The sequence below is a fragment of the Macaca nemestrina genome, chromosome 12 (genome assembly GCF_043159975.1).
Source record: "Macaca nemestrina isolate mMacNem1 chromosome 12, mMacNem.hap1, whole genome shotgun sequence".
Lineage (NCBI taxonomy): Eukaryota > Metazoa > Chordata > Mammalia > Primates > Cercopithecidae > Macaca > Macaca nemestrina.
In genome coordinates, this window is record NC_092136.1 from 33025768 (window position 1) to 33051832 (window position 26065).

The 26065-nt window shown below is 48.0% G+C and overlaps 1 protein-coding gene across 10 annotated transcripts in view; it reads left to right on the forward strand.

Moving 5' to 3' along the window:
• The first annotated feature begins 139 nt into the window (after positions 1–139).
• The window catches only part of LOC105471510 (WT1 transcription factor), a 51744-nt gene continuing 25818 nt past the window's right edge, over positions 140–26065 (forward strand). For 2 of the 10 annotated variants that reach the window (XM_011723996.3, XM_011723997.3), the window contains exons 1-5: positions 140–976; positions 7045–7167; positions 7604–7706; positions 18063–18140; positions 19174–19224. In XM_011723996.3, coding sequence (XP_011722298.1) covers positions 535–976; positions 7045–7167; positions 7604–7706; positions 18063–18140; positions 19174–19224 — 797 coding nt within the window. In that variant the 5' untranslated portion in view covers positions 140–534. Of the gene's footprint in view, positions 977–4826; positions 5113–7044; positions 7168–7603; positions 7707–9106; positions 9240–18062; positions 18141–19173; positions 19225–26065 lie in introns of those variants that run through there. The other 8 variants (XM_024789607.2, XM_024789608.2, XM_011723998.2 and 5 more) reach the window with 7 other exon arrangements.

A 26065-nucleotide genomic window follows, 5' to 3' on the forward strand; every position in this document is an offset into this window, starting at 1 on the left:
AGGGCGCCCCCAAGGAGCAGCGCGCGCTGCCTTGCCGGACTTGGGCTGCTTAGTGAATGGAGCGGCCGAGCCTCCTGGCTCCTCCTCCTCCCCGCGCCGCCGGCCCCTCTTATTTGAGCTTTGGGAAGCTGAGGGCAGCCAGGCAGCTGGGGTAAGGAGTTAAAGGCAGCGCCCACACCCTGGGGCTCTCCGCAACCCTACCGCCTGTCCGCTCCCCCCCTTCCCGCCCTCCCTCCCACCTACTCATTCACCCACCCACCCAGAGCCGGGACGGCAGCCCAGGCACCCGGGCCCCGCCGTCTCCTCGCCGCGATCCTGGACTTCCTCTTGCTGCAGGAGTCGGCTTCCACGTGTGCCCCGGAGCCGGCGTCTCAGCACACGCTCCGCTCCGGGCCTGGGTGCCTACCGCAGCCAGAGCAGCAGGGAGTCCGGGACCAGGGCGGCATCTGGGCCAAGTTAGGCGCGGCCGAGGCCAGCGGTGAACGTCTCCAGGGCCGGAGGAGCCGCCGGGCGTCCGGGTCTGAGCCGCACCAAATGGGCTCCGACGTGCGGGACCTGAACGCGCTGCTGCCGGCCGTCCCCTCGCTGGGTGGCGGTGGCGGCTGCGCCCTGCCTGTGAGCGGCGCCGCGCAGTGGGCGCCAGTGCTGGACTTTGCGCCCCCCGGCGCTTCGGCTTACGGGTCGTTGGGCGGCCCCGCGCCGCCGCCGGCTCCGCCGCCACCGCCGCCGCCGCCGCCTCACTCCTTCATCAAACAGGAGCCGAGCTGGGGCGGCGCGGAGCCGCACGAGGAGCAGTGCCTGAGCGCCTTCACTGTCCACTTTTCCGGCCAGTTCACTGGCACAGCCGGAGCCTGTCGTTACGGGCCCTTCGGTCCTCCTCCGCCCAGCCAGGCGTCAACCGGCCAGGCCAGGATGTTTCCTAACGCGCCCTACCTGCCCAGTTGCCTGGAGAGCCAGCCCGCTATTCGCAATCAGGGTAAGTAGGCCGGGGAGCGCCCCCTACGCGCGGGGCAGTGGCGCCAGGTGCTCGCCGCTCTAGGACATCCCCCTCCTCCTACCCCTTTTGACCACAGCTCTTACCCAGCTGCTTCCCAAGGGCCGTGAGGGTAGCGGAAGCAGTGGCTGGGGAGGAGGCCGGGGAGTGGGAGTGAACGCAGGCACGGGCCCTCGACATCCTCCAAAGCCAGGCAGAGCTGGGAGCCTGACTGTTCGCATGAGCCGGGAGGTCGTCTGGGGCCCCTGAGAGTCCGAGAGATTCCGGGACTGGTAGTCCCCACGGGAGTGGGACCAGGAAACCAGCGCAGTGTCTGGCTTTGCTTCGGGAAGAGGTTTTGTTGATTAAGGCAACACCAAATTGTCACCAAGCATTGGGCTTTTCAGACGTCCGGACTCTGGATTCGGAGTGGGACCAGGGCGGAGTGAGCGCCTGTGCTGTGCTGCCTCCGCCGCGCTAAAATGTCCAGGAGCACCTCCAGCCCTTGTAATACGGTGTTGGCACACACTAGGTTCATATTAAGTATCGTGGAGAGCTAGAATGAGCAAATGCACCGCCAGTAACTAAATGGCTTTCTGGAACCGCGTCGTGTCCGCGGATAACTCCCGCGTGTGGTAATACAGAAGTGGATCTTTTCTGGGCTTTGCTTAGGCGGCGGCCACACAGGTTCTGGGGGTGAAAGAAACTTGACTTGTCCGATTCCAAGCTATGCAGGACCAGGTTCTACCACAGGCAGGAGAAGGAGACACGAGCTTTGGCCTTTCTTTCAGCCCATCTGGGGCGCCTCTTAATCTTGTAAACGCGAGGCTCAGCTGGGACAATATTTCTTCAAGACCTGGGGTTAGAACAAAGACAGGATTATTCGCTGTGCTTAGTCAGGATACAAGGAGGGAACTCTGCACACGATAAGTATCAGGTTGGTTTCTCATCCTGTGCCGGCGCCCGCCCATCTCTCTTTAGCCTGGGCTGCGCGGACCCGATCCTGCGGAGCCACTGTAGTTTGCCCTCTCTCTTATTTTCAGTGGATTTCCGCGCTATTGAGAACCTAAGCCAGTTCGGTTTGATTCGGTAATTTAGTAAACGCTTTACTAATACAGTGGCGGATGCTTTTCCTGGAGCAAAATTACTCGAGGGCCTCGGGACTGGGATGTTTTTGGAATGCGTGGGAAGCAGAGTGTATCTTTTGCAGGAGGTACCTTCGCCCAAGGCTCGGTTCAAGAAGGGCTCTGCCCTTGTTGCCCGCCTTCACCCGCGCCTTCTAAACGCGCGTCTTCAGGCTGCTCCTACCTTAGCCTAACCAGGAGCACGGGCCCACCAGAAGCCTTGGAGAAATCGAAACCGGCCTTTTCTTCCGGAGAATCTGGGATCAGTGTCCTGCGAAGGAACCGCAAGCAGACCCAAGGGTTGCCTCCACTCTATGCCCTTAGTTGGTGAAATTAGTGTTTTGTACTCAAGGGGCGTTGGGGCAACTTACTGTCGCTGAGGCTTGTGTTCTTTGATCAGATCGCGCCACCTTTGTTTAGCAGGCTGGTGTTACTTTTGGGGAGTTTCTAGGTCTCAGTATCCCCGTCTATAAGACGACAGCTGAGATGAGCAACCTGGAGATTAGGTCCGGCTTGAAGTTATACTCCACAGATGCAGAAGCGCGACCCACCACCCTCTTGGGGCTTTAAATATGGAACTCGGCAACCCATCTAAACATCTGTGACTGAGAAGCCATGAATCTCTGTCTGCATGTGTGCTGTTTGGAGGTGGTTGAGAAACCATCGAATCCATGCCCCTGGGGTACAAAATACTACTATGCCATTATCTTTTTAGTGCTTCTAGGGGATTTTTGAAACCTGGACTCTGTCGCTTCAGTTTGGGTCCCTTGTCCAGCCCTCTTCAGGGCAGGTCTGGTGCCTGGGATCTTACCACACATCGTGGGGGGCGGGACTGTGGGTTTTGCAGTTAGCAGGCATTATATTTCTGGAAAATATCTGGATTCCTCTGTAATACACAGGCGTGGCTGTCACAGAGAAAAAGTTAAAAGGGGACCAGGACTAGCAGGTGAATGTATCCTCCTTCTCCACCCTGGAGAAAAAGCCCAATGGAGAGAGGGCCCCAGATTCAAGTCATACAGCCTGGAAGCACTATCTCCAGGTTTAAGTTTTGTCTTGCAATGAAAACAGATGGGTCGAGCTTACTCAGCCCTTGAGGCTCACTGGGCAGCTTGGATGTGAGGAGTGCTCCGGCTGCTATCCTGGAGTGGGCAACAATTATTTTGATTTCCAGGGTTCCTGCTGCTTCCCCAGGAGATGCAGGGCCTGGCCCAAGACTTGGACTGTGAGAGGCAAGGGCATCAACTCTCTCAAAAATGTGGAAATGGCCATCAGAGCGCCAAGGCCAAACCCCAGGGGAGAGGAATCAAGGCCGTCTCTGGATCCCGAGGGCAGCCTAGCCATGGCGCACAGGCAGGGGCAATTGCTGGTGCCCAGTCACAACCGCCCAAAACTTCACAAGCATGTTCATATTTTAATTTCTTAAATATTATATCTGGCATCCTAATCTTGTAAACATTAATTTAGCAAATATCAATCGCCTACTGGCCAGGCACTGGGTACTGAATACAACGGCCTCAAGAACCTTTGCAAGAAACTCACCAGCTAATCCTGGAGAAGCCCCTTTTTTTGGATGAGGAAATACAGGTTCTATGAGATTAGGTGGCAGAGGTGGTATTTGAACCCAGACCATTCTAGGGTGTTTCTACTCCTTTTCCAGGGATCTTGGCCCCACCGTTGAGATGGATTTCTTCTGGCCCGAGGGAGGGGCAGCAAACTCTTAGTCCTTGTGTGGGGGTTGACGGGTTTGTGAGGGCAGATGTGGGGGCGAGGACTTGAGTAGCCCCAGACTAGATGCAAGGCTTAAGGAGGAGGGAAAAAAAACTTCCTTGGGCCGGACGCAGTGGCTGGAGGCGGTTGGATCACCTGAGGTCAGGGGTTTGAGACCAGCCTGGCCAACATGGCGAAACCCTGTCTCTACTAAAAATACAAAAAAATATTGGCCGGGCGTGGTGACAGGCGCCCGTAATCCCAGCTACTCGGGAGCCTGAGGCACGAGAATCGCTTGAACCTGGGAGGCTGAGGTTGAAGTGAGCCGAGATCGCTCCACTGCACTGCAGCCCGGGCGACAGAGCGAAACTCCGTCTCAAAAAAAAAAAAAAAGAGAGAGAGAGAGATTGCTTGCTAGTCTACTGATCCCGCAGCCCCGCAAGCTCGCAGACGCCTAACGCATGATTAGGCCTGGGATCATCAGGCCACCGTAGGGTCAGGTGCGGAGGGCTGTGAAGCCGGAGGGCAAAGGCTCCCCCTTCCGGTCACATAGAAGAGGGTATTTTGTTGGGGGACAGGTTTTCCCCAATCACGGTGCAGCTGCAGTCATCGTTTTCAGCCTTCTGAGCACCTTCCTGGCTGAGCCTGCTGTCCATTTCACCCCTCAGCTCTCCTGGCCCGGCTGGGCCAGGCGGTTCCTGGCTTCTCTGCAGCCGCGGGCGGGAGTGGAGGGCGCAGAGCGCGTCTCACCTCTTCGCTCGCGGTCAAGGTTGCGCTCCCCTCCCGGCCTGGGACTAACCGTGGGAAAGGCGCTACCTTGGCCACTCGATTCTCTCCCCCGAAGGCCTGTACAAGGAGCCTTTGAACACGCTGCTCCTTCCAGCCAGCAGCTGTACCTCCCCCGGCCCCTGCCCCCGCACTCTCCGCGCCAGGCCCAGCGCTGGGCCCAGGGACAGCGCGCTCTAATCAAACCCGCGTCCGATAAGCTTCTAATTAAAAGAGACCTCCCTCCACTCCACAGGCGCTTTCACCACTGCCCCTCCCGGGGGAACCTGAAGGAGGGGGTTCGAGGCCGGTCTCTGCCCGCCGAGGTCTGCAGATCCCGTCTGGGAGGGGAGCCTAGGAGGCCTCGCGGGCCACGGGCATACTTGGGCCCGAGTTCTGGGGTGCGGACGGACGTCGCGAGAGTGGGTGCCGCAATTTGGGACCCACCGCCCTCGCCGGGCACGGACGGTTGCGGAGCAGGGCTCTGAGGATTGTGCAGTGCCCCGGGTCCCTGCCTACTCCTCGGCTCAGGAATGGAGAAGGGTTCGCCTAGAGAAAACTTCTTAGTAGCTTCTGTTTCTTCTCTCTCTCTTTTTAGTGTCCTTTCAGAAAATCGGCCTTCCCTCCGGGCAATAGTGGGTGCCCGGAGCCAAATTTCGTTTGTAAGCTGATCTGTAGTCCTCAAAGAGGGCCAGGCCTCAGGTTTCAAAAGGAAGTCTCTGGAAGCCCAAACGTGCTCACCAACGCCCGAGAGCTAACGGGGCGGGGGTTATCTTTGCCCACTTAGGCGAGAAATGGAGGCCCTCGGGGTCATGCAGATGGTAAAAGCTGGTGGCTTCTCAAATCCCCAACTTGTGGTGCTGAGCGGTGTGTGAGACTTAAGCCTGGACCTGTACTACCAGGGTGTTAGGATTTGTCCCCTCCTTCCCTCCCTTGCACTCTGCCACACCACCCTCCAGGCTTATGCCTCTGTTGCCCCGAGAAGCTTTTTTTTTTTTTTCTGGGCGGGGGATGGTGGTGTGTGTGCATGAGTGTGCGTGTGTGTTTCGAAAATGGAGGTAAGGATGCCCTGGGTCCTGCTCTTCGGCTGAGTCCTGCTTAAGTCTTTGGAGGCACTTTGATAAAATCGCGCAAGAGGGGGAGAATGGGTGCTGTCTGCCCCAACTTACTCCTGAGAATTTTGTGAAGTTTGGAGACCCAGGGCAGTCGCTGGGCCAGGAGGATCTGAGGTTGGTGGGGTGGCCCTGCCAGGATCCCATAGGAGCAGCTCTCCTTTGCCATTGTGCCTGGACCTCAGGCCACAGACTCCCGAACTTGTAGAGGAATGGGACCCCACCTTGGGTTCCAGGGCCAGTGAGGATCTTTAGCGGAAGGATCCTTTTCCCCGGAGGCAGCAACAGCTTTCCAGAAGCTTGTGGGGCATATGTTTAAAGCAATTTAATAACAAAACTTATAAAAGACTATGTTTTCCAACTGAGGCTCCACGCTCTTTTTCTCACTTTAGGAGAGATGGGGAAAAATGCCAGGATTGCCCTGGGGGGGAAACTGAGGCAAAGGACCCAAGCACTACCATGGAGGGAAAGGGAGATACAGTGTCAGGCACACTCTAAAGGAAACTGGTTGTCCAGCCTGGAGAGCAAGGAAGTTGGCTCCTACAGCAGTGGTCAGGGTCCCTGGGCGCAAGGAGGGTCCCTGGGCGCAAGGTGGGTCCCATAGGGGGAGGGGAAGGAGAGCGCAGGGTCGCCATCTGAAGGCCCAACTGGAAGGGGCCCTTGTTTTCCCCCTCACCAGCTTTCCTTTGGTCCTCGGGTGTCGTGGTGTCAGGTTGGGTAGTCCCAGACAGATAACATTACTCGGTAATTAGTCTTCCCATTTTTAAGACCAGGCCATTTAACTGGCTCCGAGTAATTCATGAAAGTTGGTGCGCGGGCCCCTGATTTACAGCTCGGAGTCAGCGCGGGGTTAGCCCAGCAGATTCATTTCGCTTGCCCGCGCTGCTCCTGCGGGAGAGCTGCGGAGTTTGTTTTTTGGGCTTGACCAACTTTCTCTGTCGATCAGGCAACGAGTTTTATATTTAACTTGCCAGGGGTTCGCTGCAGAAGCGGCAGAGACCGAGGCTTAAATAAGCAGGGCCCAGGGCATCGTTACCTCCATTTTCGAAACACACGCACACTCATGCACACACACCACCATCCCCCGCCCAGAAAAAAAGACTGAGGCATAAATAAACTGGGAAAAAGCGAGGTCGGGGTTTTAGTCAGAAAAGGATGGAGAAGCCTGTCCTGAGGTCACATCCAGGGACTTGGGCCGTCTTCCCGCCGAAAGTCCTGGAGGCTGGTGGGGCTGGATTCTCCTCCGCTGGGGGTCCGAATGCGGGGTTCAGCACACATCCCCCGCCTGTGGCTGGTTCAGACCCACTGTCCCTGTCTTGCTAGAGCCCCGCTAACACTGTGCTTCTCTCCGCCGCTCCCGCAGGTTACAGCACGGTCACCTTCGACGGGACGCCCAGCTACGGTCACACACCCTCACACCATGCGGCGCAGTTCCCCAACCACTCCTTCAAGCATGAGGATCCCATGGGCCAGCAGGGCTCGCTGGGTAAGCGAGCGGGAACCAAGTGGAGTCCTCCCCTTCTTCCATGCTATCCCCCTTTCCCCCCAGGAATTCCCAACCCACAGCAAATTAGGCAAAGGAAGACCTCTAAAAGGACCTTAGAAATCATTACCCCAATGGCACTGTATTTAAAGGACAAGACTGGGTATCCCTCCATCCTAAGTACCTTAGGGACATCGCCCTCCAACTAAGTCTATGAATGTCCGGAGGGCCTTTTGGGCGCACCGCGCAGCGACTGCTAGGGGAATGTAAAGTGAGAGGCTTAGCTTCTCGAATTCTGGACGCCTCGCTCTGCACGCCGCTCATCCAGGCCCCAGTGCCCCAGGCTCAGGATCTCGCGTCTCCCCCAACCCCTGCCCGCAGCCTCGCACCCCGAGCCCTTGGGGCGCACTCGCTCAGCTGTCTTCGGTTCTCTTTGCAGGTGAGCAGCAGTACTCGGTGCCGCCCCCGGTCTACGGCTGCCACACCCCCACCGACAGCTGCACCGGCAGCCAGGCTTTGCTGCTGAGGACGCCCTACAGCAGGTAGGAAGGCGCTGCGCTCTGCGTCTGGGTCCCTGGGACTCCGGAGGGGACGCACGAGCCGGCAGACTTTAGAATACCCCAGCTGGGCAGCCCTGACTGCGGCATGCAGGGTCTTGGAGGCACGGGACGCCTCGACTCCATTCTACTACTTAGAGGAAATTAAAGCTGATCTTCCTGGTCTCTGAGTTCTTATTTTGTGCACAAATGAGGGCAATTACTGTTTCGAGCTGAAGAGGGAGCGGCGCTTGAAAAGTTATTATTATTTTTAGAAGGTCTTTACTGGGAGGAGTTTACCTTCATCGGGACTAAAGATTAAACAAGGAGTTCACTCCCACTCGGTTCTGAGACCTCAAACCCATCCAATGGCCAGACTACACCGGCCAGACTACCGCGAAGGCGCGTACCCTCGGCCACAGCCTTGGCCACAGTCTTCTCCCCACCTCAACCCTCCAGGGTTTCGGCCCGCGGCAGCGATTTGTGGGCGTGGTTCCCAGCACCCCTGCTACGCTCTGGGGTGGGCCTCCGGCCTGGGTGCCGGACGGAGGTCGGGTTGCAACAGGGCCCTGCGGGGAGGCTGCCCTGGCCTGCGTGGGACCTTCTTCCTGTGCGCGGGAGGCCCAAGGCCAGCTTCATTCCCTTCCAAGCTTTTTCCCGCTCCGTGCTTCCTCTTCTCGCCTCTTGCTCCACCTTCTCTCCCCCAAATTTCTTCTTCAACTTTGGGTGAACTTGGCCGGCCGCCCGCGTTTGCGATAGGGTTGCCTAGTAACTGCGGCGCACACCAGCCCGCACGGGGCTGGAAGGTGGGGCGGGGGCCGTGGAGCCGCGGCGCGCGGCCTGTGCGGCCCGGGATTGGGCGCGCATGACCTCATAGCCCCCTCCTCCCGGGTGCTCGGGGATCCTGACACCCGCTGCCCCCAAACCCATCCCCATCCTCCCGCCCCTCCGCGCGGGGACCCGGGGCTGACGTCAAGGGAAGGAGGTAGTGAGGTCATGAAGGAAGGAAAAGCGCCTGCCCTGGGAGATTGGGTGGGGGAGTGGCTGCGCCTGGGGGACTATCCAGTCCCGCAGGTGGAGGAGGGGCGGGAGTCCTGGATCCGGAGCGAGGCGCAGCCCCAGGCCCTTGCTGCCCTTAGGAGAGTGAGCCCGGGGCTGGCCTGGCTCTCGCATCTAGGGTTCTCCTTCCTGGGAGTTTCTAGAGAGAGCAGGGACGTGCCCCTTCTGTTTCTAACGCCTGAGGCGCGCGGACTGGGGAAACTTTTTTTTTCTTTTTCTCCCCAGAACATCCGGTTTATCTGTTCGAGTCTTGGATTCCTCATCACACTTTTTTTTTTTTTGGGCGGGGGGAGGCAGGCGGTGGGCAAGGACACGAAATGGTCGCACCTTTCCATCCTTCTTTTTCTGCCTCCCTAGCTAGAAATCATTCCTGTTCTGCACCACAGGCGCGGCATGCTGCCCCAAGCCTGCCACCTCAGCGCCTCCCTTCGGTGGGTCAAGTCTCTGGAATGGAGGCAGGATTTGCACTTATTCTCTGAGGTGAATCTCCTTCCCTAGCAAAACTGGCAGCAGGGCCGTTGAGTTCTTCTAGAGTAGCTGTTCTCGCCCATTGCCAAGGTGTCATTGCTGTTATTCTGGTAGCCATCAGGCGGGCTGTTGGGATGGTTCCCACGTAATGACCTTGGTCCACGCCTTCCTCCTTAGCTCCCTGTGGACTCAGTTGATGTGTCACACTAGGCTGAGAGGAGACCTTGATGCGGGAGTGGGCACTGTCGAGATGGGAAGTGTTCTTGGGGGTTGGGGAATGGAGGACATTGCAGTCCGGTGCATCAGTGACTCCAAGCTACACACACATCGGTTACTCCCCTCTCCCAAGCCGAGACTCACCCTGTGGGACCCTAGGAAGGCGTCCATTAGAGGACCTGGCAGCCTAGAAAGAGGAGTCCAGGAAAAAGCGATCACTACTACTGGTTTAATAACAATTCTCCAGGGTGCGTATGGTGGATTTTGACTTAGGTCTGATTTTGTGGTTGCTAGGGAAGTAGGAAACATCACATAAATTTTCACATTTTCTAATCCAGCTTCTGATTGGCCACTGTATTAAGCACTTTGTCAAATTCACCTTTCAGAAGTATTTATTTCTAGCTTCATTCTTTATAATTCAGGAACTTTCTTTGGTACTGTTATTTTTACACGAATCCAATAAAAATACTATTTTTCCCTCTCACAGAACATTTCCCAAGTAGTAACATCTCAAAGAAGAATTTGTGACCCCTGTAGGAAGAGTTTGTTCCCTTGGAGTTTGTACTGTCTGGATCTTGAAAGCTCCATTCACTCTAAATTAACATTTCCAATCAGTTTTCAAAGATCATGTGCCTCCCTTGCAGTCTAAAGGTGAATGGGCAGGGGTAGGGATGTTTTAAAACTGGATCTGTGCACCAACATTACTGCAGTTAATATGGCTTCCCTTTTTCCTACTCCTAAACAAGTTTGAAAGGGTATTTAAATGCTTTTGTGAATGCAGTGTTTGAAAAAGCATAAAAGCCTAACACCCTAACTTTTGGATTTTAGATACTCAGTGGTGCTTCTACTGGTCCCTGGTTTCATTCATTTTTTTGCCTAAAGTTTGGGACTTTCTGGGGAAAGCTTGCTTATATTTTGTTTGCCTTGCTGCGTTTGACTCCCTGAGGCTGACTGCCCAGCTTTTTTCTCTCCCTCCCTCACCAAACTTTTTCCCTCCCCAGTCTTTTTTTTTTTCTTTTTTTTTCTTTTCTTCATTTTTTCTTTTGGAGACAGCGTCTCACTCTGTCGCCCAGGCAGGAGTGCGGTGGCACAATCTTGGCTCACTGCAACTCCATCTCCCGGGTTCAAGTGATTCTCATGCCTCAGCCTCCCAAGTAGCTGGGATTACAGGTGCCTGCCACCACGCCCAGCTAATTTTTGTATTTTTAGTAGAGATAGGATTTCACCATGTTGGCCAGGCTGGTCTCTAACTCCTGATCTCAGGTGATACGCCCACCTTTGCCTCGAAAAGTGCTGGGATTACAGCTGTGAGCCGCTGTGCTGGGCTTATCCCCAGTCTTTGGGTATACTTTCCCTTGCCAGCCTAAAAGAAAGGTGATGGTACAGATCTGACATTCAATAAGCAGAATACAGTGTGGAGTGCGCTTTGAGGATGTTCGCAAAATCCCAGTTCTTTCCTTGTGGCCTGCACAATTCCCTCCTTTCTCTTGGGTGACAGACCTGAGGAGTTGCAGCTGCATCTATATTTGTTATGGCTATGAACAACAGTGAATAGAAAATGTACCCAATCAACAACTTATGGGAAGTGGCAGGAGGTGGTTTTCTCCATCCTCCTTACCCTCTCCTCTCATACAGAAGGTGGGTGGAGTTTTGTGTAAAGGTCACTAGGGTTTCTGAAACCAGGTGTCTGCCCTTATGGAACCCAGTGATCATTGTTGGATGAAAGCATGAGTCCTTGTAATGTAATAACTGGAATTTATTGCATGCTGACTATATGTTGCTGTGCATGATGTTAAATGGTTCACTTAGTTTACCCACTGAACCCTTTTGACTACTCTTTGAGGCAGGTACTATAATTTCTAGTTTACTGATGAGGAAATAAGTTCGGAGTCTCAAAGTAACTTGCTCAAGGTCACACGCCAAGTGAGAATCAGAATCAGGATTTGATCCTCAGTCTCTCTGACTTCACAGCCCAGCTGTGCTCTGAATCACTGAGTGACACTGGACTATGCAGGATTCCCTATCTGATTACTCCCCTTGTATAGTCAATGTATCACTTTTTTTTTTTTTTTTTTTTTTTTTGGTTTGAGACGGCGTTTCACTCTGTTGCAAGGCTGGAGTGCAGTGGCGCAATCTTGGCTCACTGGAACCTCTTCTTCCAGGGTTCAAGGGATTCTCCTGCCTCAGCCTTCCAAGTAGCTGGGACTACAGGCCTGTGCCACCATGCCTGGCTAATTTTTTGTATTTTTAGTAGAGAGGGGGGTTTCACCGTGTTAACCCAGGATGGTCTCAAACTCCTGACCTTGTGATCCGCCCGCCTTGGCCTCCCAAAGTGCTGGAATTACAGGCGTAAAGAGCCACTGCACCTGGCCAATGTATCCGTTTTGCTCACAAATCGTAAGAGCACATGCTTATGTGGACTTACCATGTATCAGGTACCACTGTAAGCACTTTGCAAGTATTGACGTATTTAATCCACCTAGTGACTCTGAGGGACACAACAGGTTATCACTCCCATTTTACAGAGGAAGAAACTCAGGCCCTGAGAAGTAAATTTCCCCAATGTGACACAGTTAAGGGATGGAAGTGGTGTTCAAATTCAGGCAATACAGCTCCAGAATCCATCCTTCTACCCTCTGCACTTGCTTTTTCTCTAGGTGGATAAGTGCCATTCTCTTTCTGAAGGTGGCATCTGTCCTCAGTCTCACTAGAGGATGGTCTTCTATTTCCCACAGTTGTGAAAGAAGTCCAGTTATCCATTAGTTTTACCTGTAGCTTTCAATAGAAAGTTCTTGGTTTGGGACAACGTTTTCCCTCAAGGCCATTATCAGAAGCAGACTTGAGCATTCTCCTGAAGTTCTAACTCACAGAGCAGCTGTCTTTCAAACTCCAGACTCCTCCAGTTTTGTCTTTACCACTGGGTATGAGCTGTTGGGGTGAAGTTCAGCCTAGGCACCTAAACAATCACAGGGCAGAGACCTTTCTCCCTGTCCATCCAGACCCAGGAAGAATGACTGCTTCCAGGACCACCCTGGTTTGGGCTTGCCCAGAGGGAAGGTCCCAGGGAAAAGTTCTTCTGTCAGTGTAGGGAGTAGTGGGGTCCACCCCTACTAGGCACAATTTCCCCCCTAATTTCTACCTTAAAAGGCAGCTAACTGGGCCTTTTCTGCTCTCTTTCCTTCCCAAAGTCCCTTTGCCTCATCTGTTTGCTGACTTCCTTGGAGCTCCCAGTCCTTGACTATGCCGACTTCACATATGATCCTCATGGCTGCTTTGAAAAATTCTGTGCACTGTGTTTGCAAAATATTCCCATGAACACTGATTGTTTCTTTTAGGCATTCTAGCCCTTTCCCTTTCCTTTTGCTCTTTTATTAGTTTTACATATTCTTCTTTAGCAACTGTGCTACAAATTTAAATGAGAATATTTCCTTTTGCTGTACTTTTGCCTGTTAGCAGGTAAAACCACTCCGACTCTGGAAGCAATCATTGTTAGTCTGTTTTGAACTGAATGTTGTTGATTCACAAATGGTGACATTGACAGTGGAGACTGTTACAAGTAGATTATTTTTCATGTGAGAGAAACTTCCTTAGCAGCCACAGAGTTTCTGGGAAATCTTGGGTTCCACAACTCAGTGGGAAGTGCCGATCCACCACTTGAGTTGGCCTTCAACATAGACATAAATCAGATGACAGCCCATGCCCAAGAAAATAAGATTGTAATTAATAATGCCTCTTTTCACTTGCGTACCTATGTACATTGTACACTGTCTTTTCATTTAGTACAAAGTCAATATTTGTTTCCTGCATAGATAGGCAGAAGGTGGAAGGTCTGAAATGGCTTCCAGGGTGATGGGCAATGTCATCAAAGCCACAGGCTTGAATTAAACTCGTCTCCAGGGAGGAGGAAAAATCTAGTTCCAAATATTCCTGTAACTTTTGTGCTGACCAAGTGTTTATTAATAGAAATGGAATCCCCAGTGGGTTTTTCTTTGGTTAGCTGGTGAGCTTGAGAGAAATTACAATACCAAGAGAGTGACTGTGAAATAATTATTCATCATGGCCTGCTGGGCAGAAATTTCTAGGCAGGCAGGCTGCAAGGCACCTCAAAGGGAGGAGCACCGGAAAAGGGTGTGTGGAAGTCTGGCTGCACCCTCCGTTAGGTTATTAGGTAGAGGTGCACCCACAGAGGACTTTCTGTTGGTGTGGGGCACAGCTATTACCAAAAAAGCTGGAAACATGAATTCTAATGACAGATGCCAGTTATCTCCACTTTGAGCCTTTTTATTTTTTATCCAGTGGGGGCAGCTCTTTACTTCTTCCAAGATGTTACCTGGCCAGCCAGCAACTGCGTGGCAGAGGTGACCCTAATCTTAGCCAGGTTAGATGGTTCTATTCCCTTGATGACACGAATTATTCTGCTGAATATAATAAACAGACTTAAAGATGAAAATGTGCTTGAATCACACATGCATTTGAAGAGTGGAGGAGTTCTCGTCTAGATAATAGCTGAGGCTTTTTTTCTTCCTTTCTTTTTGTGCAGAGGTCGAGAACTTAGTAATACTGCAGTTCAGGCCAAAACAAACTCTATATGATCTACTACTGATTTCCTTTTAAGCTCCCCCTTTTTGCTAGGACTGACTTCCTTTTATTTTACTCCAACTTGCATTAATCCCAGTTATAGAAGTTTCTCTCCTCTTTCCCTTGCCTCCAGCTTCAAACATTCTTACATAGGAAACAAGTGACTTTTTTTTTTTTTTTAAAGATCTACTTAAAAAATATAAAGGACACCATGACTTTTGGAATACATTTTAGCAGCCTGCAATTTGAAAGTTCACTTCCGAACAGGCAGAGTTAGACGGTTGGAGCTGAAATGCCTACGTGACCACAATGGTCGCTGTAAGCCAAACCACCTGCTTATCTGATCTCCTCTAGGAATGAGGTGGTCGGCACCTACAGTGGTTATTGAGTAATTAGATGCTTCATTTGCCAGAGGCTGTATATTCCTTGAATGAAGCTGCCTCTTTCTATGGGCTTCCATGATGAGAGCTGGGTGTTGAGCGATTGCCCAAAGAGATCAGAGCCTGAGCATGCTTGGGCCCGGTATTTTTAGCTCCAGCTCACATTTTAGTCCTCTCCTCAGCAGCCGTTATTGTCATTGCTGTCATTGACTTCCATTTGAAAGGCTGTGCCAGCCAGGCCCACTGACTGAGCAGCTGAGGAGCCCTAGCCAGCAAAAGGCAGGATGTGGTTAAAACTGTGCTCTGATCCTATCTCTGGCCTCAGGAAACCTATTAGTAGCTTGGGGATTTTCTGAAAGTCCTTCTCTCCCATACACCCTCCCCACCTTCTCTCCTCTTCTGAGAGTTTGCAGGCTAAGCTATCAGGACAGCTAGAATCGCAAAGGGGGCTTCTACTGGGATCTTGGCACACTGTCCTTAGTGAGCTGAAGAGGACGCATGGGGCATGTTGCAGTATCATCATTTTCTGGAGACTGAGTAGGTGACGATGTTCCCTTGAGCATATTCTCTTTCATCTCCAGACTCTTGTCTGTATTATTATTATTATATAAATGATAATGAGAGGATGAGGCTCAGCATGCCTTCATAGGGGCAGGGCAGAGTGAGGGTGGGGGCACCAGGCATGCCAGCACTGGGCATCTATCTGTGCCTCAATCCTCATCTAATAAATGGGGACTCATAATTACATCTACCTCACAAAGTTGTGAGCAGTATTGAGAATGTGTGAAAGTGCTGTGCAAAATTTGGTAGGTTAGAACAAATTAAAGTAATTAAAGTATATTATCTGTGTCATCTTCAAAGGGCCATTGAGGGCATTACCTTCTATGGACTTCACAACATTCCTGTACAGTTAGACTGATGGAGATTAATATTCCCATTGGACAGATGAGAAAACTCAGGGTCAGGGAGCTGAACTGATTTGTTCAGTGTTCCAAAACTTATAGAACATCACTGTCCAGTAGAAACATAACATAAGCCATACATGTAATTTGAAATTTGCTAGTAACCACATTCAAAAAATGAGAAACTGTGAAATTAATTTTTCAAATAGCATATTTGACTCAATATAGCAAAAAATATTACCATTTTAATATGTGGAATGAGTCACATGTGGCCAGTGGCTACCATATTAGACAGTACCATACACAGTATTTGTTAAGCACACACTAGAAAAAGTCATATGTGTAAGACATAGACCCTGTATTTGAGAAGGTTTGCCTTCTGAGGGCCAAGAAAATGCCATTAAAAATATTGGCCAGGCGCGGTGGCTCACACCTGTAATCTTAGCACTTTGGGAGGCTGAGGCGAGTGGATCACCTGAGGTTAGGAGTTTGAGACCTAACCTGACCAACATGGTGAAACCCCGACTCTACTGAAAATACAAAATTAGCTGGGTGTGATGGCGCATGTCTGTAATCCCAGTTACTTGGGAGGCTGAGGCAGGAGAATTGCTTGCACATGGGAGACTGAGGTTGCAGTGAACTGAGATAGTGCCACTGCACTCTAGCCTGGGTGACAGAGTGAGACTCTGTCTAACGAAAAAAAAAATGTTTATTTTCTCTTTGGGGTACTTGTTATAGAGACCTTAGGAATCAACCAGACTATTCTTTAAGTCTGTGAGAAAATTTCCAACTTGTAAAGTTAGATATTTGGGATTCATTCACCCTTCTGCATCAATGTCTGTCACTCATCTTTCTTTCCCAGCTCTCTTGAAAATTATGATTTTCTGAGTCATATGAAAGAATGAAATTATTTCAGAAAGATCCCATATCCCCAAAGGGCCTAGGAAAATTGTCAGCTGGGGCTGAGTGATTTTAGTTGGTGAACAATTTTTTAAAAATTAGTGACAAAAATATAGAGCTGCCTGGGGAATACAATGCCTGTTGGCTGAGATTAATGGTAAGATTAATAAATGGATTGCTTGATGAAAAGGCGCAGGAGAACAAAAACCAGTAGAGAGATTGTGGAGGAGGTCGCTTATTAATGAACTGTCAGCCCAAAGAAAGTTCAAGAAACTCTCCTGTGGTAAATGCAGCAGGCTGGCACTTCTAATAAAAGTTGGGGTCCTTCAGGAATTAATTACTCCAGCCTTACAGCAAGAATTTGTGGAATTGCAAAACGTTGTGGCACAGACCAGCACGGGCTGCTGCTACAAACGGGGAAGCTGCAGGAGAAACTCATCATTTTTTTTCATTGATATGTAGGATATTGTAGTAGCATAATAGCCAGTCAGACACGGGGATGAGTGACGGCGTCCAGATATACACTGACTAATGAAAGGGCACATACTTTGAGTTTGAAGTCACTTCACTTTTCATATGCAAAATGCGCTCCTGGAATCTGATTTCCTCCTTATCCTGTGTACCCACCACTAAGGAGTTCCAAATAATTTTCAGAGTTGTTATATGAAAGTCAGATGAACTCTGCCACGATTTATCAAGCTATGCGGAAAGAGAGCACAAAATTCATTTATTCTGAGTTACTGTAATTTCCCTCTCCCCTCCTCAAGTTCCCAGTTATGCTTGGCCTGAAAAAAGCCTTTCTGAATTAAAATTTGGTGTTGCCTCTGCCCGGTGAAGCAGCTTAAAAGAATGCCATGACCAGGCAGAGATGGTCTGAGATCTGCAATCTGATACCACACATCAGATATTAAATGCCTCTTACCTTTTTTCATTTCTGCCACGATGGTAGAGTGAAATTTTTCTTCTGTAAAGTGTTTAAACCAAGAGGTCCCAGACAAACTCTTGGTCTCTTGGGTCTCAAATTTCATAATTAACCATTTCAGTTCAGGCATAAATTTATTCCTGATGGAGCTTGGCAGTTTAGGAGATTTCTGGCCATTGATTCATGTGCTAATTTTCTAGGAATGAAATAAATACAGAGGGGACAGAACAGCTTTTGGTTGGTTTACATGGTGGTGTAAGACTTCTTTGGAGTCTTTACGTAAATGATCAGCCATTTCCCTCATAGAATCTTACAGAACTGGGCTCTTTTTTTTTTTTTTTTTTTTAACATTTGACTTGTACCAGGATAAAACATAGAGAAAATGATTCCTTCAGCTGTGCATAGAGTTTATCATCATCTTTCTTCTGCTTGTCACATCCTTACTTTTTAGACCATTTATCAGCCATCACTCTTTGACTTTTCAGACCCTCATAATCCACATGATACTTATCCTTTTGATTAAAACAACTTAATGGCCTTTTCACGAATAATTAATCTGCTGTCTTTACTTTCAGCTCCAGGCTTTTAACTTTAATGTTGAGTTATCCAGCCTGTGTTGCCTTTCAAAGTTTCACTCCCCTTAGCCTTTTCCCCTCAAAGGTTTAATACTTCTTTAGAAACTTCAGTGGTTGCTATACAAAGGTTTTAAAAAATGCTTCCGAGTTACTCTCACATCCCTTCTGCTGTGTATGAAGTGTATGACTGTGCAGAGATCAGTGGGATGAAGTGAAAATAATTTCAGACTTGCATATTCTGTCATTCTGGAAAATGTGGAGGCTTGTACTTTCAAGAAAAGTTAAAACTCCATTGCTTTTGAAGAAACAATTGTGTATTATTTTGTGGTTATGTGTCCTAACTCTGGATGTTTTTCTAACAGTGACAATTTATACCAAATGACCTCCCAGCTTGAATGCATGACCTGGAATCAGATGAACTTAGGAGCCACCTTAAAGGGGTAAGGTTTTCTCTATTTCATTGCCTTTCCACAGTAACTTATACCTGTTTGAACCATTTTAAAGGTGCTTAGAACTTATGAAGACAGTACAGTTTTTGAAGAATGGGCAGAGCTCTCTGTGGCATTAGAATGCTTTCCTCCTTCCCCTAGTTGGTGAGTTGTGTTCAGTATTAAATTTTCAAAAATATAAATAGGGGGCATTTCTATCTGGAACAAGGAATATTGAGGACACTTATTATGGTCTTGTTGAATGTTTTCTAATTCTTCAAAGGCCATTCAACCTCATTTAATAATTGTGTTTTACTGTAAGATCACAGTTGTTAACCATTCCACTATCTTATCAAGAAGTGCTTTGGGTGTACAAACTCCAGGGTCTAAATTCTATTTGTGTGGCGCTGATCTGGGCAATCCACAGTCAGATATGCCCATACCTGATTGCACCAACAGGGTATTTCTTTCCATACTTGATAATGCAACCTGAATAGGGAGAATACAGCCAGGAAACATCGGAAGGGGCTACTCTTTGCACCTAAAAATGAGAAAAAAAAAAAAAGGCAGGTAGGACTTGCTTTCACCATTGAAAGAACTCACTTTTCATTTTCTAACAAGTGTGAAGAGATGGGCAGTAGCAAGAGCACTCGTGAAGTGCCTGCAGCGTGTCAGGCGCCCTTCCAGGTTACCTCATCTTATCTTCCCAACACTCTGATGAGGGCTAAGTACTGCTTGGTTTACAGATGAGTAAACCAAGCTCAGAGGGTTAAGTTACTTCCCAAGTTCACATCCTAGTAAGTGTTGGAGCTGGGATTCCAAGTCCAGATTTGATTCCAAAGCCCAAGCTCTCTTTGCAGCCTCCGGTGGTGCCTTCGATCCCACCATTGGCCCCAGTGGGACTGTGGACTTAGTTCAGCACTCTTGAAAGCTAGCTTGATGTCTCTGTGTATTGAGGGGCTTTTCATTGGATTCTGGGATCTGGGGGGCTTGCCAGATCCATGCATGCTCCATTCCCCACTCCCCACCTCTTCTTCTCTTCTAGAGTTGCTGCTGGGAGCTCCAGCTCAGTGAAATGGACAGAAGGGCAGAGCAAGTGAGTGGACAATGCGGAGATGGCAAAGCAAATGGCGTAGGCCTTGTTGACTGGCACCTGGGGCAATGCAGGAGTTAGGACTGATGTGGGTAATCAGGGTAGCATTTGGTGGATGGGAAGAGTCTCTCTCCCCCGCCCCCACCTCTTCTTGTTCATCATACACATGCTGGGGACGAAATGGAGGGAGTGGCATTTCTCATCAATGTGCCCCTGGAAAACAATTTAAAAAATTACGCAATAGGAATCCTGTTCATTTCTTTTTGAGTATTTCACAAAATACGAAATACTAAATACTAAATTTGTGGCATTACAACCATAATGCCATGTGTTCTTGTTAGATCAGTCAAGCCTTTCAGTCTTAACTTACTTGCTTGTTCTTTATTTACCTTTCAATTTCTCAGGGAGAACTTATCCTAAGTCTGAGGCCAGGTTTGAAAAGACTTGTTTTTTGTTGTTTTTCAAAGTTTGTTTTTATTCCCAAACATTCGCACCTTCCCCAGCCCTATACTCTGCACCCTGGGGCATTTCTGTAGCTGTTTCTTTTTCTTTTCTCTGCTTAAACTCCATAACCAGCCGCCCTCTTTTCTTCTTCCGTGTGTTGGCCCAGTCCTGTTATTTGGTTCATCCTTCAGTAATCGACAGAGTTGTATTTCATCTTCCAAGACTTACTGTTGAATTCTTCACCTCACCGCCACCCCCACCCCCAAATTTTTCAGCAATTTTATCCAGATCTCCTCTTCCTCTCTCTGGACCTCAAAGAAAAGGCTTTCTGTTGTTTCAAATTATTTCTCTCCCGTCTTCCATCTGAGGGGCTGCTGACAGTTTTAGCATTCTGTCTTTCTACCTGTTGTCCTTTCTTTTTGAGATGGAGCTTTCACTCTTGTGGCCCAGGCTGGAGTGCAATGGCGCCATCTCGGCTCACTGCAACCTCTGCCTCCCGGGTTCAAGCGATTCTCCTGCCTCAGCCTCCCGAGTAGCTGGGATTACAGGCATGCGCCACCACGCCCAGCTAATTTTTTATTTTTAGTAGAGACAGAGTTTCTCCATGTTGGTCAGGCTGGTCTCAAACTCCTGACCTCAGGTGATCCACCCGCCTCGGCCTCCCAAAGTGCTGGGATTACAGGCATGAGCCACCGCGCCTGGCCTTTCTACCTGTTCTTAACTCATCTTAAGTTCCTTGGCTTCTTGGTCCCACCCTTTCTTTCTGGCTCCCTTCCTTTTCTCCTTTCTCCTCTCCTCAGAACTTGATAACGTTCCCCAAGCTAAATAGCAAGGATAGACAGAACATGATTGTGAAGTGAGCAGTACGTTTCAGTTTCAAAAACTTCTTCATGCTCTAAGGGGTTTGTTTGTTCAGTTACAAAAATTACAGATAAGGAATTTTGGCATGTATTTGCAGCTGGATCTTTCCATAGTTGAGATAATTTTGATACTTTTTAAGGTCTTTAGACACATACTGTTAGTCACTTGCTGAGGAGGCAGAAGCTGTATTTTAAGGATGAAGCACAAAGTGTGAACAATTTGTTCTGTTCAATACTGCATAAGAAAAAAAATCAGAAGAGTTTTCATTGGTCTGTTACTTACATCTTGGAAAGGATTTCTGAAATAAAAATGTATTTCTTTCATTTTTTTTTTCTTTTTTTTTTTTTTTTTTTGAGACGGAGTCCCACTCCGTCACCCAGGCTGGAGTGCAGTAGCATGATCTCGGCTCACTAGAACCTCCGCCTCCTGGGTTCAAGTGATTTTCCTGCCTCAGCCTCCTGAGTAGCTGGGATTACAGGCATCTGCCACCATACTTGGCTAATTTTTGTATTTTTGGTAGAGACAGGTTTTTGCCATGCTGGCCAGGCTGGTCTCGAACACCTGACCTCAGGCGATCCGCCCCGCTTGGCCTCCCAAAGTTCTGGGATTACAGGTGTGAACTGCTGCGCCCTGCCTAAAAATGTATTTCTTGACCTGGCATGGTGGCTCACGCCTATAATCTCAGCAGTTTGGGAGACTGAGGTGGGAGGATCACTTGAGCTCACGAGTTTGAGACCAGCCTGGGCAATGTGGTGAAACCCCTTCTCTACAAAAAATACAAAAAAAATTAGCCAGACATGGTGGCACATGCCTGTAACCCCAGCTACTTGGAATGCTGAGGTGGGCGGATTGCTTGAGCTTGGGAGGCAGAGGTTGCAGTAAGCCAAGATCAGGCCACTGCATTCCAGCCTGGGCGATAGAGTGAGACCCTTCCACAAAACAAAACAAAACAAACAAACAAAATATATATGTATATTTCTCGAATATTAACTTTATTCAGGGAGCTGTTATAAAAAAGGCTAGATGGCCCAACAGATAGTTCCACAAAAGAACAACTCTTTTGCAGACCTAAAAATTACAATTAGCTAATTGCCTACCATCTTCTCTCACACTGTGAATTTATCCCTGTAGAACATACTGTAAATCCACGAATTTCCGCTTCCATTTTGTGAATTGGACATTCGTCTAAGGATGTATATTAACATTATTGGGTGCTGTGTGAGGGGCTGTACATGTTTCCTCTTCTGATCTGATCTTACAACACCTCCAGGACACTTTGGCCACATCCATCTTTCAGCTGAGGAGGGTGGAGAGATTAAGCTAACTAACCAAGGTCACATAGTGAGTGGCAGAGCCATGCTGGAATCAGTTCTGTCTGACTCCAGGACCTGGGCCCTAGATTAGAGCTTCTTAAATGAGTGGAAACCTTTTAGACTTTGACTACAGTTAGAAATACCCTTTACAGTGACAGCCCATATACACACATGCACACACACACCCCACAGATTTTCACTGAGCAATACTCTTATGACATTCTCTGCATGCTGATACTTTCCCTCCCATTTCATTTTTCAAAATGCTGATTGTGTTGTACTAGATTGATTTTACAACCCACAGTTTGCCTCACTTTTAGCATTCAAACATGGTGACATCTTGGCTGTCTCCTCCAAACTTATGAACAGCCCAGAACTGGATTTAGTTGAATCTGTAATTCCAGTAGAAAGTTTGGCCTTTCCCCAGGGGAGACAAATCTGGGTTGGGGTCATTGTTCTTTGTGATACTAGATTTACTTTCTTTTGCCATGGTATGAAAACTATTAATATGGAGAATACATTTGAGAAAAGATATTCCATGAAGACAAATTCAGACATAACTTTTTGCGTTCATTCATAACTAGTGTCTTGCCACTATTTGAAATCAATGGTTAGAAAAATCATGTGACAAGGTAGATCTATTACAGGAAAACTGGCGATTTGACTTATGTTTTAGAGAAGAAAGATGTAATTTCCGTATCACTCATAAAAAAGAGGCGTTATCAATTTTTTATTAAAAGATCATGTACCTCAGACTAAACCCCACTGAATGCTGGTTCAGGTCTTCTTTCCTTGAAAATGTTTCTTTTTTAAAAAGTGGCTTCACAAAGAATAGATTTGTTTCCTTGTATCCCAAGCAAGTCCGTGGAGACATCTTTCATTAGATGTCAGGGATCAGTGTTACAATGGGTGGGGATAGGATTTTATAAAGAAGGTGGGCAGATGAAATGAAAACTTGCTGTGTTAGAGGTGGGATATACTTGTGTGGCTGAACCACTCCTTTCTCCTCCTTCTCCCTTTACTCATTTTCTAATTTCTGCATACCCACTGGGATCACAGCTACTTTTATGACCTCCAATGGGAGAAGGTATTTCAATTTAAGTCAATGAGAAGGTACTTTATAGAAAGAGCCACCTTCTTCTCCCTCAGCCCCAAACAAATGAAATTAGATTTTTAAAGTGGGTCCCTGGGAGAAAACGTTGCTAGGGAATCTTTCTGAGTATGACTCCACCATTTTGAAGCCTTCTATTGATGGTGCCTTGTGTTATCTGCTTTCTATTTCTTTGAAAACATTTTCTGTGTGTTCTCAATGGCTGCTGATTTCCGAACAAGCCTCTCCTACCCTGTTGGCCTCTGTTTTGTCTCTTCTGAAGAAAATATCCTGCAAAATGGAGAAACACATCAACCTTGACTCTGATCCAAGTTATTAAAACAAGGAAGAAGTTATTCTCTGGGGACTCGGGTAGGGGGAGTGGGAAATCGAACACAATAGAAATGTGAAAGGAGTGCTCAGCAAAATGAATGTCCCTTTGCTGGTCCAAGAAGTTCACAGGCTGTTGGGAACATGCAGTATTCAACCTGTGGATGCTTGAGAGGAAAAACAAAAAAGACTCAACAATGAGTGATGTATAGTGAAAACAAAGCTGTGCGTTTTGGTAGGGCCAAGGCTGTCGAATCTGGAGAAAATCCCCGCTAGACATGGTCTCATCCCTGAGAACCTGTGCCAAAAGAGATAGCTGTCTTCTCTGGCTGGGAGCTCCAATACACAGCCCAGCACCTTCCCTCGCAGGCTCATGAACATAAGGTACCCGTCCAAGAGATTTACTTCTTGGAAATAGATAGCTTGCTTTTAAGTGGCTCCTGGAGCCTGAGATGCAAAGTGAAGGTGGGGAGCCTCAGTTCTGTGAATATCAGCATTTCCGAGCCTACTCCTTCATCTCCACCCCCAGCAACAAGTTATTAATTTTCCCCCGTTTAAACAGTTTCATTTAATACTGTTTAAAGAGGTTTTTTTTTTTTTCTTTATTATTGCCTTGCATTGCACTTGGCCTGGGGTCTGTTAACCCTGCCAACCAGAACAAAGACTGGGACTCCTGGGTTTGATAAAGATGGAGACTCGTGACTTAGCTCTGTGTCCCTCTCACTTAGTGTGGACTGATTTGGAAGCTTCTTTCCTTTGCTTCTCACTTTTCTGCTTCTTCTTTCCCCTCCCTGGCTGCTGGCCTTTCTATCCTTTTATTTTTGGACATGCATTTGATGAATGTATTGAATTTTTTCATTATGTAAGTAATGTGTACAAATTATAGAATAGTTAGAAAATACAACTACACAGGGAAGGAAATTAAAACTCCCTCCAAAAGCCCAGATGAAACTGCGGTGATAAAGATGTTGCACACAATTTTAGACCCTTTCCTGTTCATGCATGTACATTTGTGTCATCTTCTTTCTTATAAAAATGATTGGCTTCAGGTGAGATTGAATTCAGCAAATGCATATTTATAGGCCGTCGCGAAGTTGTCACGATAGCTTTGACTTCTTGAAAATATTCTCAGCCTCTTAAAACATATTCAAAAAAATTTTTTGGGCTCTGCAGACTTATCTCCATACCATGATTCTAACTATTTTATTTTAAAGCAAGGAATTATTTTCCTCTGGTGGAGGTGAGGAAAAATGCTAGGTTTGTTTAGATCTGGAGAAGAAAGGAGCTGAATGGGAAAGACAGGAAAGAAAGGTTGGGATGGAAAAGGGGGCCAAGTTGGAAATGAGGAACACAGTGATCGTAGCACAGGGAGGTGAAGTGAGGTTAATGAGGATTGAAAAAAGTGTGTGTGTGTGTGTGTGTGTGTGTGTGTGTATTGGAAAGGGAGAGGTTACATCAGATAAGTTGAAGATACCTTAATGATCCAAAGCAGTATTTGGACTTCTCCTATCTCTGACCTCTTTGAGACCCTGTACTCACCATTTATCCTTCTGCCTGTCATCTGCCCAAGAAAAGATCATAACCTCTAGGTAGAAGAACATTGATCTAGAAGCTACACTAATAAAAAGTTATTCAGATAAGTGTTTCTCCGAAACGAGGAGCTACTGCATATTTTAGTAGGAGTTTTTCTATTAAAAGCGAACAAGTTTATTTATTCTAGCTTTATTTCTAACTCTTCATTTTTAAAACAACAGATGTAGTTCTGTATGCCTAGATGGCGACTTTATCTAAAATGAAAACAGCTATTTTCTCCTGATTATAAAAGTCACACAGGCTTATCATTTTTAAAAAAATTCAGACTGGACCAAAACATTATAAAGAGGAAAAGAAAATTCATCTGTCATCTCACCACCCAGAGATAACTGTTTAAAAAAGCATTTTCATTTTGAGGTGTATTTATATCTTCAGAGAAAAAATTCTGGAAACATTTATCAAACTATTAATTGCAGTTACCTCTAAATAGATTAGAGGGAAGAGACAAAAGCATGAAACAGATGGGTTGAAGAGATAAGGAGAGAAGGTACAGACCATGCTTTCATGGAGTTCTGCTGCAAAGGGAGCAAAAAAAATGGGTTCTAGCTCGCTGGGGAAAGAAGGTCGGGAGAATGAGTGGTTTTGTTTTAAATTGTTCTGTTTTTATGTAGTTATTTATCTTTAGATAGAAGTGTCTGTATGTATGTTTGCTGATGAGAATGATCAAGAGGAGGAAAAAATGGGGCAGGCATGGTGGCTCACACCTGTAATCCCAGCACCTTGGGAGGCTGAGGCAGGTGGATCACTTGAGGTCAGGAGTTTGAGACCAGCCTGGCCAACATGGCGAAACCATGTCTCTACAGAAATACAAAAAATTAGCTGAGCATGGTTGCACACACCGGTAATCCAGCTGCTTGGGAGGCTAAGGTAAAGAATTGCTTGAACCCAGGAGGCAGAGGTTGCAGTGAGCCGAGATCGCGCCACTGCACTCCAGTGTGGGCAACAGAGCAAGACTCTGTCTCAAAAAAAACAAAAAGAAAAAAACAAAAGGAAAAAAATGGTCATTGGGAGGGGATGGAATCACTGGAACAGTGTCCTTGAAGGAGGTGGGAGAGAAGGGGCTCCATAGATAAGTTGGTGGGGCTGGCTTTAGCTGGAAGCTGGGATAGTTCATCTAGTAACAATATTAATTTATAAGAGTTCTTTCTGCCAGGCTCGGTGGCTCATGCTTGTAATCCCAGCACTTTGGAAAGCTGAGGCAGGAATTCAAGAC